Genomic DNA, 16494 nt, shown 5'->3' with positions numbered 1-16494 from the left:
CACCAGGAGGGAGGTTGAGACTCTCCTGCCTGAAACGGGGGTGCCGATCGCAAGAAAGCTAAATATGGGGGGTGAAGAACTACCTTTCAGGGGCCTGGCCTAGTATTGGTTGGTCAGTTGGAAGCAACATGAAGATAGGGCGTGCCAAGGAGGGGAACGATGACTTTGTTCTAGAAGGTTCTAGAAAGGAATTTTCTTCTATACGTTGGACAAAGGCTTAGAAGGTTCAAGAAAGGAATTTTCTTCTATACATTGGAGAAAGGCTTAGAAATTAAAGGCATACTTGGAACCATACAAGAATTTCTCACTCAGATGTCCTAAGTATGTTCTACCTTAAAACCCTTGCAGAACTCGAACTCGCTCTTGGCCAAACATGCCGTTTGCTTTTAGACCATAAAGATGGTTCACGACGGTTAACACCTAGAAAGCACCCTGACTCCAAATCCAGAACTCTCCGCTAAATCAAAAAGATCCCTTCCAACTTAAGATAACAGAAATATTTTATATTTATAGAAATATTTTATATTTATATTTATAGGTCTATATACAGACCTACTCCAGGTCAGACACTGTTGTAAGGACTTTGTATATGTTGACACGTTTACTCCTCACGATGACGCCATGAGGCGCAGTAGGGAAACTTAGCATAGAGAGGTTAAGTGGCTGGCCTCAAGTTGCACAGCTATTAAGTGGCAGAACTGGGATTCAAAGCCAGGCTCTGGAGCCCACTGAACTACAACTGTGCAGAAATCGCAGAGTTAGCAGGCACTCGTTTCGCAAACATTTACCGAGACATTGCAGATGCACCGTGAAACAAGTCATTAATCATTTCTCTGCTTTGTTTTTGCCGCAAGCAGCCCATGGCCAAATAAATGTCTCTCCTAGAGCTGGCCTCTGGGCCCTCAGGGAGTGTACCTTAGTAAAGAATTTTGTGTGTGCATCTTATCCCTGTTTTCAACTTGTCTTTCTCACACATATGTTCCTAACAATATGATTTTCCCGCTTAAAAAAACATACCAAAATCTTTTGTGAGCTTTTGGGAGCTTTTAGGATCCAGGAAAGGCAGGAGGTAAATAAACACACCAGTAATGTAAACATTAGGAATGTTCCTAAGGACCCATCACAGGCCTCTTGGCCTGTGCATTAAACCATTAACCATTTTGCCTTACAGCCTTCTAGAAACTAGAACTTGGAATTTCTAAATTCTAACCAGCACCAAAGAAGATGCAGTTAAACCAGAACAAAACCGTTGGATAACCATTTCTGCAGTCTGTTCATGGGTTTTTTTGTTTTTTTTTTCTTATTTTCATGTCTGGCCTGGGGGATGAGAGGCTGGAAAAGAGAGAGTCACACTTGTCACTTGGGTGTCCCCCACCTAGGACCTTAGCGGTACTGGCATCTTGGGCTGGACTACTCTTTATCATGAGGGGCTGTCTTGCTCAGTGTAGGATGTTCAGCACCATCCCTGGCTTCTACCCACTAGATGCCAGTAGATGCCTCTCCCTTCCAGTCACCACGACAAAAACATCCCCAGACATGACCAGATTGTCCCATGGGGAGTAACACTTCCCTCAGATGAGAACCACTGGCTTAATCCCATCCCAGTGGCTTCACGGTTCCATTACACTATTTCTTCTGCCTGGGTTATGCTCCCTTCCTCTCTCTCTGCTGGATTCCTACCCAGCTCTCCAGGCGTGCCCTTTTGCCCCTAGAACGCCACTCCTGTGGCTGAATCATCATCCCACCAAGTCCCCACCACACTCGGCGGCCTTCGCTGCCACCCTGCCCCTTCCCCAACCCCGTCACTGCCACCACCGTTCATACACCAAACTCTCCCGGAAAGCTGAGAGGCAGTACCCGGCCCCTGTCCGTGGCTGAGGGAAACGAAGCACACAGAAGAACGGGGGTTCGAGTGGTGCAGCCAGGACCCAACTCCAGCGCGGACCGTCCTAACCCGGGGCCTTCACGTTCCGACGACACGAGGCCTGATGGTTGTTTTCAGAAAGTTGGCTTCTTGCCCCTGCCTAGACCCCCGTGCTCTGCTCCTAAGCGTCACCGTGCACTCACAACACTGGCTGGAGAGCTGCTTTAAAAATGACCCCAACAGGGGCCACCATTTGGCCGCCTGGAACCCGCCACACTGGGGCCCCGTCCGCCGCCCACAAGGCTGTGACCACGACCGGCTCCGGTTCGCTGTAACCGACACCTTCTCTCCTTCCAGTGGTGGCAGGTCGAGAAGGTGAACCCCATCAAGCTCTATGAAGAGAACAAAGTCATCGCGGGATTTTCCCTTTTAAACCTGCTCTTCAAACAGGGCCGTGCGGGCCTCATTCGAGGAGTAGTGGACAAACTCACTGAGCTCTACAACCAGAAGAAGATCAAGCCCGTGGTCGACTCCCTTTGGGCCCTGGAGGAGGTAAGAGTGGTGGGTTTTGTTTCCCCCCCAGCAATTAATCTGTTTTTAGTCCAGGGAGATTTGGGCGGCCGGGATAAAAATAATCTTTCATGCAAAGGTTATTCTCCAGGTTTGTTTGTTTCAAATGACAGTCCTAAAAGTCATTGTCCTACCGTATCACGCTTTAGATGTAAGAAACGCTTTGAATTCCATAGTGGTTCTCAACCCATGTGCCTCAGCCTACTATTTGTACCATGAATCCCTCTCAGGCCATCAAGTTTTAATGGATGTGGACGATCCACCTGGGTTCTAAGAAGGTATGGCTATGGCTGCAACATCATTTGCATTATCACCTTGTGGGCATAGGACATCCAGGTTGGGGCAGACCATGGCTCAGAGCTGAAATGTTTTGTGTGCTAAACCCAGATGCTTGGAGACCCTGGGGGACGAGATGCTGTTGGCTGTCACACTGGGCATTGTAATTATTCATGAATCGTCGGATCTGGTATTGGACTGTTTTCGTTAACCGATCTACCAAAAGTTCTCGTGTGTGAAAGCGTTTCTTAATCATGAAAAAACAAAACAAAACAAAACAAGAATCCCTAATGTAACCTTCACTGCAGCAGGTACAATGTGCTAGGTGGAGGCCGGGTCTAGGAAATTCTCCAGGATCGGGGAAGTTTTGGACATTTGGGAAGCCAGTCGTGGTAGCTATCTGTGGGGAGAAAATAAAGAAGTAAAGCCTAGATTTCAAGGGGCATCTCACTGAGAAATCTTCCTAGGTCAGGCTGTTGCCTGTGGGAAGCCGTGGAGCCCCTGAGAAAGATCTTAAAATATGTGGGAATGTGTTTTGTGTTTGTGTGGCTTTTGCATTTTGCATGGGTGAGTGCCTTACAGTACAAGAACTTTTTTGTACTTTTGGGAATCACAGACATCCTTGAAAGAAGCTAACAAACATAATGGTCTGTGGAACAGAGAGTAGGTATTGTCCTGGAAATAAAGCTGGTGCTATTTGCCTAATGAACTAGGTTGGCCAAAATCCAATCGCTTCCCTGAGCACAGAAATTGCCTCCCAAAAAACTTTGTGAGGCTCCATGTGTAATCAAATAGGACTGGTTCTGGATGCTGTATATGCTTCTCTGATCTTGCAGAATCATGAATGGTCTTTAAAAAAACCCAACAACCGGGGCCCTTGGGTGGCTCAGTCGGTTAAGCGTCCGACTTCAGCTCAGGTCATGATCTCACAGTTTGTAGGTTCGAGCCCTGTGTCGGGCTCTGTGCTGACAGCTCAGGGCCTGGACCCTGGTTTGGATTCTGTGTCTCCCTCTCTCTCTGCTCCTCCCCCACTCATGCTCTGTCTCTCTCTCTCTCAAAAATACATGAACATTAAAAAAAATTAAAAAAAAAACACCAATCACCAAAACCCTTGTGTCTTATGGTGAAAGAAATATATGCTTATTGTAGGAAACTCGTAAATTAAGAACAAAAGCGTAAGGAGAAAATGAACATCAAGTCCACACTCTAGAGACTGGCTAACACTATCACATTTTGGTTTGCTTCCTTCCAGTCTTTTTTCTTTTGCAGATGGTCACTGTGATTCAGCTGCTTCTTAAATCAGATAATCAGGCATTCCTTCCGCTGTGTCATTTCCAAGATGGTTAGCTTACTGTTATACTCTTCTTGAAAACTTTTTAATTTACCGAGTCAGACATCCGTACGGTATTGGCTGTGGTATCTCAGTGGTGTAGACGGGCTGGACTACATGGGTACCGGTTCTCAGTGGTCAAGGACAGAGAGAAAACTGGAAGTAGTCAAGGTCAGGGCTAAGAGATGATTCGTGAGACCGAGCCCCACATTGGGCTCCACGCTGACAGCATAGAGCCTGCTTGGGATTCTCTCTCTCTCTCTCTCTCTCTCTCTCTCTCTCTCTCTCTCTCTCTCTCTCTCTCTGCCCTCCTCCCATTCACCCTCTCTCCCACACTCTTTATCTCAAAATAAAAAAAAAACAACAACAAAAAAACTATCTTGTTCATCTGTTGACTTGTTGAGGCTCTGCCTCCCTTCCACAAGGAAGTAAACCCCAGATGAGGAAGGACCCTATCTGTGCCATTCAGGACCCCAGTGCCTGGCCTGGAGTCAATACTCAATAAACACACATTACGTGAGTGGATTGATGAGTCTGGCAATATACAGAAATATGACTAACTGGGTATTTTCTATGTTCAACAGTAAATATTTGTTGAATGAATAAATGAATGAGTGAACAAGACGTAACTAAAACAAGGCATTATTACTTTAAGACACCTTGGGCTCAATTGACATTTTGGCTGAATTATCCTTTGCTGGGGGGTGGGGTTGTCCTGGGCATTGCAGGAAGTTTAGTGGCATCTCTGGTCAGACACCAGCTGTGGCAATAAAAATATCTCTAGACACCGTCAAATGTCCCCTGAATGGGATAGGGAACAGGGGCGAAACTGGAACTAGGTGAGAAACACTGCTTTAAAAGAAGTCATATTGGTTGAGATAGTTACGAGGAAAACAAAGGAATTACAGGTTCCTCTCGAAAGCTAGTCACCCACAAAGGGGAGACAGACAGCTGCTGCCTGTTTGCCAACAAAAACGTCCACAGCCACTCATCAGTCACACCGACCGACTTTCCGAGGGTTCTTTTTCGACGATATTTGCAGACATCTGTTTAGAGCTGCATTTGGGCAAAACCCAGCTATTTCTCAAGCCCATGCAGCTGTCCTGGGCCAGAGGAGAATAGAGCATGCTTATTACTTGCCAACCGCAGAAGGATGACCATAACGATGTTTCCCCTCCCCTTCGGTAAATGATTTCACAAAATTGCTTTTCAGGCTAGCTGTGTAACTTCATCGATGGAACGGAAAGCCCATAGGGATTAAAAGAAAATTTTCTTGGGCTCTCCGAGCCCTCAGACTAGAAGATTTAATAATTTCAGAAACGATTTAGGGTTTCTTTCTAGCCATCTATCTTTGACTTTATTATAGATTTAATACACAGAGCAGAGAGAGATGTTCCGGCATCAGATTTGCCTCCAGATATTAAACGTGCAGCGGGACATTAAGTTGGAAAAAAGCTCCTCTTTCCAAACAGTTCAGAGGTGGGAAAAGGATGAAAGATATATATATATATATGTATCTGTCAACCAAGAGTAGTGACATTACTGAGACCTACTGTGTGCTAGTACTCTTTCATGACGTCGAGTCTACAAAAGAGACAGACGTCTCGTTCCCCGACCCTTAAGTTCATGATTTAGTTTCTGAGACAACACTGAGGTGTTTAGTCGTGGGGTCCTGCTTTCAAGTGCAACCTGGATTCAAGAGCTAGAGAGAATAATGTTGTTAAGTGAGAACGAATGCTCAGAGGTGGTTCCGAGAATGAGGTGGGGCTTGGTTGAGGCTGGAGGGATACGAATTCTTTCCCTGATGTTGGGGTTAAAAAAAAAAACAAGGGATTACGAGCATGAGGGACAGTGACAAAATCTCAGAAGCAGGGGTGAGTATGGGGTCGTTGGGGTTGAGAGGCTGAGCTAAACACGGCAGAGGTGGCTGACTAAGGAGGGGAGGAGATAAGGCTGGTTCGGTTAATGGAATCAAATCCCTGAGGCGGTCACTGCCAAGCAGAGAGGAGCAGTTGACCTTCTCGGTGAGGCGATTCCTCTTAGAGAGCGTGGCCCAAGGAACATGGTACCATCTGACCCTTTCAATTCCCAGAAGCCCTTCCTGGTCCCAGTATGCCACTAATAACATACACCTGGACTATGTCACTGTCGCCTCTGGTTAAAAATGTCTTCTCCTGAGGAGCCTGGGCGGCTCAGTTGGTTGAGCATCAGACTCTCGATTTCAGCTCAGGGCGTGATCCCAGCGTTGTGGGTTTGAGCGCTGAGTGTGGAGCCTGCTTGGGATTCCCTCCCTCCCTTCCTCTCCCTCTCTCTCCCTCTCCCTTTCTCTCTGTCTCTCTCCCCTCTCTCTCTCCCCCTCCCCTGCTCGTGGGCTTGCTCTTTCTCTCTCTAAAATAAAAAAGTAACAAAATAAAATGTCTTTTCCCACCTGCCATCTAATAGCACAGGGAGAACTGTTACGAGCTGAATTATGCATCCACTCAAATTCATGTGTGGAAGCCCTAATCCTCAGTGCTTCAGATGGGATTGTATTTAGAAGCAGGGCCTTTATTTATTTTTTATTTTTTTTAATGTCTATTTTTGAGAGAGAGAGAGACAAAGGGAGAGAGAGACATGGTGTGAGCAGGGGAAGGGCAGAGAGACAGAGAGGGAGACACGGAATCTGATGCGGGCCCCAGGCCCTGAGCTGTCGGCACAGAGCCCGATGCGGGGTTCGAACTCACGAAATGTGAGATCATGACCCGAGCCGAAGTTGGACGCTTAACCAACGGAGCCACCCAGGTGCCCCAGAAATAGGGCCTTTAAAGAATCAAGTTAAAATGGGGCCTTGGGGTGGGCCCTAATCCAGTCTGACTGGTGTCTTCTAAGAGGAGGAGATTAGGACATACAGAGAGACACCAGGGATGTGCACACAGAGAAAGCATGTGAGGACACGGTGAGAAGATGGCCGTCTGCAGACACAGGAGAGGGGCTCCGGAAAACAACAAACCCTGCCGACACCCTCATCTGGGACCCCCAGTCTCCACAACTGTGAGAAGAGAAATTTCTCTTGTTTAAGCCACCCCAGCATATGATATTTTGTTATAGCCGCCCTAGCAAATGGATAGAGAGTAGCCTGGAGATCTTGGCGGTCTTAAAATCCTTTACTGATGACATTGTTTGTAGCATTTTACAACATGATCTACATAAACCTCTATATGTGCACTCTCCAGTATGGTACCACTGGCCACATGTGGCTATTTGAGTGTAAATTAATTAAGTCAAATTAGAGATTCAGTTCCTTAGGGGTATGAGGCACGTTTCATGTGGTCAATAGCCACATGTGGCTCTTGGCTACCATATTAAAAGACCGTGCCTGTCATTGCAGAAATCCTGCTAGAGCTGATCTATGAGATGATGTCATCCTTCTGTTTGAAAAGAGGAGAAAAATTGCCTCCCTAGCAATCTGGCATGATTATCTTTTAGTAAATTATGTTAATTATGCCCTTCCATGTAGATCTCTCTTTGCCTTGACTGTAGTAAGCTCGCCAGCCAAGTGCAGTCACTTATTTATGTGCCCCTTAGTCCTCGTCGTATTTCCCCCGCATTTTTCCCTTCACGTTAATAGTCGTGGTTTAATCATATGAGTGTTTTCCATCCTATGCCATCACAAAACCTATACAGAGATAGGTCTGCCTACAAGAATCAATGGAAAAAATAATAATATGATGCTGAGCTTGTTGGGGACACTTATGTGCCCTGGAGCAAGAGACTGGCTCGGTAAGAGACAGATCAATGTTGCGCACCAGCGACAGAGGATGGAATGACCCGGAGACAAGGCTGGGTGGGGAGTGTGACTGTCTGTGTAAAGAAACGGCAGGCTTCAAGTCCAACACCAGGCTGGTAAGTTAAGAGAAGACAAAGCCAGGCATCGGATACAGTTGTCCAGACCCAAGCTAAGGAGGCAGAGGTTCAAGGAGAAACCGTGGAAAGTCGTCCGTGATCACGGCAGATGGCAGCCGGCTGGCGCGGAGCATCTTTAAAGATTTAGACGCTCCTTCTGAGGCACACGGTTGGGGGCAGGGAGGGTATTTTGCAGACATCACCCAAAAGCAGGCAACGTGTGGTGTTTCACGGGCATACTGGTTTGGAGAATGGACTGGGGGCAGCTGGTCTGGCCAGGAGGTCACTGCGGGTTTTTAGGCGTGGGTCGGTAAGCCCCAGACAAAAGTGGGGGCCGCAGAACAGAGGAGAATAAGCAAGTCGGCGTCACCGGAAAGGACGAAAATTGGAAATAAAAGATAAACCAGAAGCAAGGGTCAGAGGCGACCAGGGGTCTTGTATCCCGGGAGACCAGGAGTGGGGTGCTGGCAAATACCATTTTACTCAGCCGCGGTAGGCGCTTCCACGAGGAAGTGGGATGAGCTGAGCTGTGAATTTGGCTTAAGGTCACTTGGGGACACACGGCGGAACTTGGGGCTGGGGATGTCCCTGGGCAGTTCCGACCCACAATCGCACGGGGACGAGAGACGAGGTGAGCGCCTGTCCCTGTTACTGCTGCTGCTGTTGCTGCCATTTCTAGAGGACTCACTGTGTGCCAGGCATTGTTCTAAATGCTTTGCGTGTATGAGATCATCTGGACTCCCCAACAACCCTAAGGCCCGGCTATTATCGCTGCCCCTCTCCAGGTCACAAAAATGAGGCTTTCGGGAAGTCACGCCTGCCCAGTTCTCCCGCCCATACTGAATTTAACGAAAAGTTGAAGTCCAGGCAAGTCTGACGCTGAGAAGTTGTTGGGGGAAAAACAATGTCAACGAATAAACTCATTGCACAGAAGAATAAGCAAAATGATCATGTTAGCCAACACCCGGGCCAAGTAGTTTTCCAAGCGTTTTCCGTTCATTAACTCATTTAATCCCCACAATAACCTCGAGTGGTGGGTACTGTCCCTATCGCTGTGGCCCAAATAAGGAAGCGGACTTGGTGACAAAGGGAGGTGCCTCAGGCCACGTTGCTGCTGTGTGGCCACTTGGGTTCTCGGGTCCGTGCCACGGACGTTAGCTTCTCTACTGCAGAGGGAAGAGGTTAAAGCCAGGGCCCTGGCGTGCCCCAGCCTGCACAACAGCAGGGAGAGACGAGGCGTCCGCAGACAGGACGCTGGTAAGGAGACCTCCACGGCCATCTGACAGGTCATTAGTATTGGCTGTGCCTCTGACTGACCAGGAAGCACGCAGAGGAAAAGCCTTTGGATTGGGCCCGGGGTCATGGTTGACCTTTCAGAAAGCCCTCTCGGTAGGACGATGAGGGCAGAAGTCTGAATGCAGAGGGTCAGGAAGGGAACACGTGGGTAGACAGGCTGACGACCAGCACATGCCTCCCCCTGGGCACTGAGCAGAATGCACCCCCCCCCCCCCGGGCATAGGCAGGAGGAGCCGCTGCAGAGTAGACTCATGGTTGCCTGGGGCTGGGGGACTTAGCGGGGAAAGGGAAAGGGACCACTAAAGGGTACGGTGCTTCTGTTTGGAGGGATGAAAACGTTCTAAAATTCCTGGTGGTCGTGGTTGCACGAGTCTGTGACTGTACGAAAGGCCATTGCATTATACGTGTTACACGCATCGTAATGCACCATATGCATTATACGCATCGTAATGCACCATATGTGCAAATTGTGTCTCGATAAAGCTGTTACACTGGGGGGGTGGAGAGAAGGCCCGTGTGTTTTATGTATTTGTTTGTCTATTTTAAAGAGAGAGAGCACGAGCGGGGGTGGAGGTCAGAGGGATGGAGAGAAAGAATCCCAAGCAGGTTCCACACTCAGCACAGAGCCCAATGTGGGGCTCGATCCCACAACCCTGGGATCGTGACCTGAGCTGATATCAAGAGTCGGACGCTGAACCGACGGAGCCACCCAGGCGTCCCAAGAAGTGCTGTGTAAAGTTGGGATCAGGAGACTTGGGAGATGGGAGGAGGGACAGCTTGGGGAGTACAGATCCCCGGCCTCAGTCCTTAGGAGGTCCTATCTGCATGGCCTTGTAAAACCTTCCATTTAGCCTGGTCCCTTCCCCTAGTTTCCAGATGAGGAAATGGAGGCCCCAGAAGCCACTGCTACTGTTTGCTTTATGCCCCTAACTTTCATTTTCCCTTTGCCGTGTGTCCCCCTTTCTCTCAAGCAGAATCCTAGATTTTTCAGTTCAACGCAATCACCACCAGCCCCCCTGCCCCACACGTGTGCGCACACACACATTCCCAATTTCCACACCCATTCTCCCTCCCCTCATCACGTGTTTTCTGCAGCTCCACATATCAGCACCATCGTGCCCACAAGCCCTGCCGTGCACCTGCCCTCCACCCTGCTCTGAGCTTCCCAACAGATCAGGAAACAGAGACACAGCTCTGGCTAGCTTATCCATCTCTGGCGGGCTGAATAATAGCCCCTCAAGGTGTCCACATCCTAATCCCTGAAGTCCTCGAATGTGTTACCCTGTAGGGCCAAAGAGACCTTACAGATGTGATCAAGGAATTTGAGGGGAGGAGATTACCCTAGAGTATTTGGGTAGTGTTACAGTCACAAGAGTCCTTCTAAGAGGGAGCCAGGGGAGGCAGAGTCGGACAAGGTGATACGACAAAGGAAGGCGAGGGAAAGAGATGATGTGATGTGGTGCTACAAGCCAAGGAAAGCAGGCGTCTGCAGAAGATAGACAGGGCAAGGAAGCAGATTCCCCCGTCCCTCCAAAGCCTCCAGAAGGAACCAGTCCTGCAGACCTTGATTTTCACACAGGGACCCATCTCAGGCTTCCGACCTACAGCACTGTAAGAGAATAAATTTGTATTTTGTGTTAGGCTACTAAGTTTGGGGTGGTTTGCTACAGCAGCGATCGGGAATGAAGACACCATCTATTCCGCTGAAATATGGAGGCTGGGCTTCGAAAAGGCACCTGCAAATGGGAAGACATGGGTCCACCTCAAGGACAGCCAGGGCGGCAGGAGTGAACGGCCTGACAGTTACATAAGCAGGATGTAAAACCCAAAGGAGGGAGCTGGAGGGGTGACCTAGGCACGTGATCCCGCCTGGGCACAGGCCCAGAAACTGGACAGAGAGGAGCTTGGCACATCGAAGCACAGGAAGAAGGTGCTTCTGGTGGAGCATGAGGGGTGGGGAGGCCAGGAGGCAGACCTTGGGGGGGCGGAGGAAACGGAGCAGGTAGAAACTCCCTCCGCCACCCACCTGTGCCGTCCTGACTCTGGCCAACTGGACCATTGCGACTCTTCGAAAACCTGGGTCTCTTGCCCCCTTGCCTGTATTCGTGCCGTTCTCCGGTTTTTCCACCTGTCGTGCCCTTCCCTCATCCTTGTCCTGTGAAATTCCTGCTCCCCTTTCAAGATTCGGGGATGGTGTTGACTCTTCTGGGAAAGGATCCCCAACATCCCCCAGTCTTGCCATGACCCCCAGCCCTGAGTTAGGAACGCCTCCTCTGGGTTCCCCTGGGCTTGCCTACTTCATCAACGTGTTCGTGGACAGTTGCATACAAAAAATGGAGAAAATAATGGTACCTCCCATCAGTTTCCAGTTGCAGGAATCAAATGACCTGATGCCTGACAGGTAGTAAGTGCTCGCTGGCTATTATTCTTGTGATGCAATGCAAATATATCCCCCACAGAGCTGAGATCTTTGGGGCCAGGGGCTCTCACGCAAGATACCGAGCAAGGAGAACACAGGATGTGCGGTGCAAAAGATTTCCGGGGCCTCGGGGCATGTGTTTCCATCAGCCTGGTGCAGCGTCTACCATCCAGGTTCTAAGCAGACAATTTTGCCTCCACCAGAGACCACGACATGTTGCAGGATTAGGTTTTTCACAGCTCAGCGCCCCTTCTTAGAAGTCTGGGAGCTTGGCTCTGAATTCATCTCTGTTACGTAGAAATGATCGCTTTTGCCTTCACGCCTATCGTTTGGCTGAAAATACATCACAAGACTGGATTTTCTCGTGAGCCAGGAACAGAGCCAATGCAGGCTGCTCTTGGCCTTGTTTTTATTTTATTTTTTTTATTTTTTTATTTTTTCAACGTTTATTTATTTTTGCGACAGAGAGAGACAGAGCATGAACGGGGGAGGGGCAGAGAGAGAGGGAGACACAGAATCGGAAACAGGCTCCAGGCTCCGAGCCGTCAGCCCAGAGCCCGACGCGGGGCTCGAACTCACGGACCGCGAGATCGTGACCTGGCTGAAGTCGGACGCTTAACCGACTGCGCCACCCAGGCGCCCCGCTCTTGGCCTTGTGTTTAAAAGGCCCAGACAAAATTCTGCTGCTTCCAAGGCTAGAAATGTCTGCTTGCTTCTGTTTGCTTTCCAAGTCGATGAAGCAGTCACTTTATAGGTCTCATTTGCAAGGTGACACCAGAAGACCCGTTTTCAAATGTTTTCCGAGGTATCTGTACCCATGTGTTCATCGCGGATTCTGATCTACTCCCTAGAAGCAGATGAGGGAGCTAACCGTGCCGCAGACCAAGATTGTCTGAGCACTGGAACATACATTTAAGCATTCCCCACAGAATGCATGAAGAAAGGATGTACTGGCAGACAGACATGCTGTGGAGGTTGCCTCCAATTCCACCTGCTGGATGCATTCTCCTCCCCGGGCAGCCCTTAAAATGGGCTGCCGTAACCGAGAACCACAACCTGAATGGCTTCAGAGACAGAAATGTATTGTCTCACGGTTCTGGGGGCCAGACGTCCCAGATCCAGGTATCAGCAGGTTAGTTCCTTCTGAGGGCTCAGTTTCTGGGGGTTCACTGCCATCTTTGGTGTCCCTTGGCTTATAGACACCCCCCCCCCACACCGTGTCTGCCTTCGTGTTCACCCGGGGTTCCCTCTCTGTGAGTGTCTGTCCCCAAATCTCCCCTGCTTATGAAGACAGCAGTCATTGGAATAAGGCTCACCCCACTCCAGTGCGACCATATCTTAACTGATTTTATCTGCAAAGACCCTATTTCCAAATACGGTCACATTCTGAGGTCCTGGAGGTCAGAATTCAGCATATGAATTTTCTGGGGGAGGATCTGGGGACACAGCTCAATACACAACAAATGGTGAGTCACAGGCACTCAAAATGGGAAAATTTTGTGAACTGGAAAGGGCTGGAGAGACAAATTTTTGCTTAAGGGTTAAAAGAACAGGCTCTGGAATCGGGCCAAAGCCTCTTTCCAACTGGTTACAGCTGTGAGTCCTTGGGAGAGGCATTTCTAGACTAATGGGGATGATGGCAGTGTCTACTCTATGGGGTTGTGAAAATGTCCCAGACAGTGCAGGACAAGGTTGTGGGGCATGTCCTGGTGCCCCCATAAGAGTCAGTTGTTACTATCTGGGGAGGGATGGGGAGGGTGGGGCCCTGTCTTTCTGACTCTCGTCATTAATCCTCCCAGGGCTGGTTCCCTACCACCCCCCACCCCCACCCTGCCACTGATTTGCCACCATCGTGACGTAAACAGGCTTTACTAGTGCCCTTGCCTTTTGCTTTTTTTTTTTTAATTTTTTTAAAAGTTTATTTATTTTGAAAGAGAAAGAGCGAGCGTGGCGGGGTGAGGGGGGGGTGGTCAGAGAGAGAGGATCCCAAGCAGGCTCTGAGTGGTCAGCACAGAGCCCCAGGTGGGGCTCGAACTCACGAACCGTGAGATCATGACCTGAGCCCAGGTCAGACGCTTAACCGACCGAGCCACCAGGCGCCCCTTGCCTTTTGCTTTTACTCGCTTCCAGAGGCATCTGTGGGAGCTGCTTTATGCAACAGAAGCTCCGAGTGGCACAAATGATAAACACATGCTGGTGTTTGGACCCACAGATCCGCCGACCATCTAGACTCTGATTACTAAACTGTCGGCTTGTTTTGGTAGGTGCTGCCCAGGAAAGTACTGCGCTCTGGTTAGTCATTTAATCATCTGCGAGTGAGCAGCTGCCTGTGAGCCCTGGCCAAGGGACAGAGTAACGACGGCGGCTCGAGTCTGACGTTTACACTGAGCCAGACGCTGTCCCGGGCGTATTCTGTGCGCACAGGCTCATTTGGACGCACAGCAGTGCTGAGTGCTGTCAGGAACTCTTACTTCCTCACCGCACGGATGACACTGAGTGGGGTCAGTGGCTTGGATGAGGTCGCACAAACACAAGGGGTGAAGCCAAAACTCAGCTCTCAGGCTGACTCTCTCCTTCAGCCGGGTTCATGGCCATAGCCGTGGCCCCTTCAGGAGAGGGTGGTGGTGACTGTGCCCCGGCCCCTTCACCCTGCTTGCCCCGTCTCTCTGATTGGAGGCCTCTTGGTTTGGGCGGAGACGACTGGTTTTCAAGACCTTGGTTCTTCCGCCCCTACCTTCTCTGACTGCAGATGGATGACTCTGAATTGCAAGCCTCAGTTTTCTGAATCTGTAAAATGGGGCTGATAACCCTGGCTCTTCCTGCCCATTTTAGTCTGTTGCGAGGCATGCATAAGCTGTGAACGGCATGCTTTCTAGAAATGCCTCAGGGTTGTACTCAATACCACTTTGGTTTCTTCCTTTCCACCTCTCCCTAAATGTGTGTCATTTTCGTGGCTTCCCTGACACATATATATGCGTTATTCTTCAGCAAATTTGCTCAACAAACCCCCAGTGGGTGAGGGTGGGGTGATGACGCCGACAGCCACACGATGGTCACCTCAGCCCTCTGTAGGTGGCAGTAGTTATGTCTGAGGTTCAGATAAGAAGGACTGAGGCCGGGAGAGTGGACGCCTCCTGCAAGGCACAGGACTCTAAGGGCAACACAGATTCCCTGGACTCTAGGGCTGGTCATTGAACTTGCTACTTGCCTTTCCTGCCTCGCCCCCGTGGCCTCAAATTATGAACGAGTTGGGCTAATTTCCCTGCATTCCTATTGCTTGGCACTTGGACGTACCCCAAACGATCACTTTTACCATCCAAACCGCTGAATGAAAGGCTGTGCTGGGAAGCATAGACAGGACAGTTCAGAGAGTTTGCTGTTTGCACAGCATTTTACTGGCCTTTTTGGCATCAAGCCCCGCAGTAAACCCACAGTGATAGGCGGGACAGGTGACATCACGCCCATCATATAGAATTTCAAAAGGGGGCGCCTGGGTGCCTCAGTCGGTTCCGTGTCTGACTTCAGCTCAGGTCATGACCTCACGGTCCGTGGGCTTGAGCCCTAAGTCAGGCTCTTTGCTGACAGCTCAGAGCCTGGAACCTGCTTCAGATTCAGTGTCTCCCTCTCTCTGCCCCTCCCCCTCTCGCACTCTGTCTCTCACACAAAAAAATAAACAGTAAAAATTTTTTAAAAAAGAGAGGGACTGGGCAATGTAATTTGTACAAGGTAGCAGAAGCAGGAATCCAAGCTAGATTTCTTATCCTGGAGCTCATGCGTGTTTGTGAGTATGTGTGTGTTCGTGTGTATGTGTGTGTTTGTGTGTGTACTTTGCGTATTGTATTGCCTTTTACCCCAGAATAATTTTTTCTTGCAATGAAAAGAAGTATGTAAATCCCGTATAATCACAATGTACAATATTTAGAAAAGAGAAGAAGAGAGACCACCCACATTTGTGCCGCCCTCCACAAAACTACTGTTACTGCTTTAAGGTAGCCCATTCCTGGCTTTGTTCCTGCATATCTGCTGCCCATCCCCCACACAACTGTAGCTGTAAGTGCCCCAGGTGTGCTCACCAGCCTGTGTGAGCAAAGTAGGAGTGTGTTATGATCCTTAAGTAGGAAGGTAGGGTTACAACAAAATGGCGGCAGCGTTTGCCTTGGCCCATTGGGGGCGGGGCCTTCCACATACGACGTTCAGGGGCCGCACAAACATTCAGTCCGTAACACTTTCTAAGTTCCCCCAGAGACACTTAAAGCAATCCTTTTCTTCCTAACTAACACGAGAATTTCAGGCCAAGACGTGTGCCTTCAGGCTACGTAGGGATTCCTTCCTTGACCCACTTTTTACTTAAGAAAATGCTTTTTTCAGGTTCCATGTAGTTTCGTCATCATTTTCTCATTCATTTGTGAGCCATTGGTTAGCCCCAAACTTGCGTTTACTGAGCACCTACTACGTGCCAAGCCCAGAGCTAGGCGCTGGAGAGGCAGGAAAGCAGACGTGTAAACCATTAAAACAGTGTGTTGCTCGCTCAAGCACGGGAGAGATCGCAAGAAATACTGCTGGCAAATAGGAGGAATTCAACTCTACCTGAGTGGTCATGTGGTTACGAAAGGCCCGCCTGAGCCACCCCCTACCTGTCAGAGGGCGGGGCTTTATTTGCCCGCTACTTCTGGGCACCTTGTGGAGACAATGGGCTGTTTCGGTGCTCCCAATCTTGAGGTAATTTTCTTACAGCTAAAAGAGTTGTTGGCATGGCTTCGTTATCTTTAAGGGAGAAGAGAATTTGAGGCCACATCAAGAAAGAAAAAGCAACAGCTGAGAGAAGGAGACGCCTAACGTTTATTCTCACTGCCCTCT

General features: G+C 49.4%; 1 protein-coding gene across 1 annotated transcript in view; it reads left to right on the top strand.

The window, feature by feature from the left end:
• The window catches only part of VAT1L (vesicle amine transport 1 like), a 151564-nt gene that overhangs the window by 78319 nt on the left and 56751 nt on the right, over nucleotides 1-16494 (top strand). Inside the window, exon 7 of the mRNA XM_030299563.1 lies at nucleotides 2222-2416. Within this exon, the coding sequence (XP_030155423.1) occupies nucleotides 2222-2416 (195 nt within the window). The remainder of the gene's footprint in view (nucleotides 1-2221; nucleotides 2417-16494) is intronic.

The sequence above is a fragment of the Lynx canadensis genome, chromosome E2 (genome assembly GCF_007474595.2).
Source record: "Lynx canadensis isolate LIC74 chromosome E2, mLynCan4.pri.v2, whole genome shotgun sequence".
NCBI lineage: Eukaryota > Metazoa > Chordata > Mammalia > Carnivora > Felidae > Lynx > Lynx canadensis.
The sequence above is the reverse complement of the archived record's forward strand: the minus strand, read 5'-3'. Positions and strand labels throughout refer to the sequence as shown.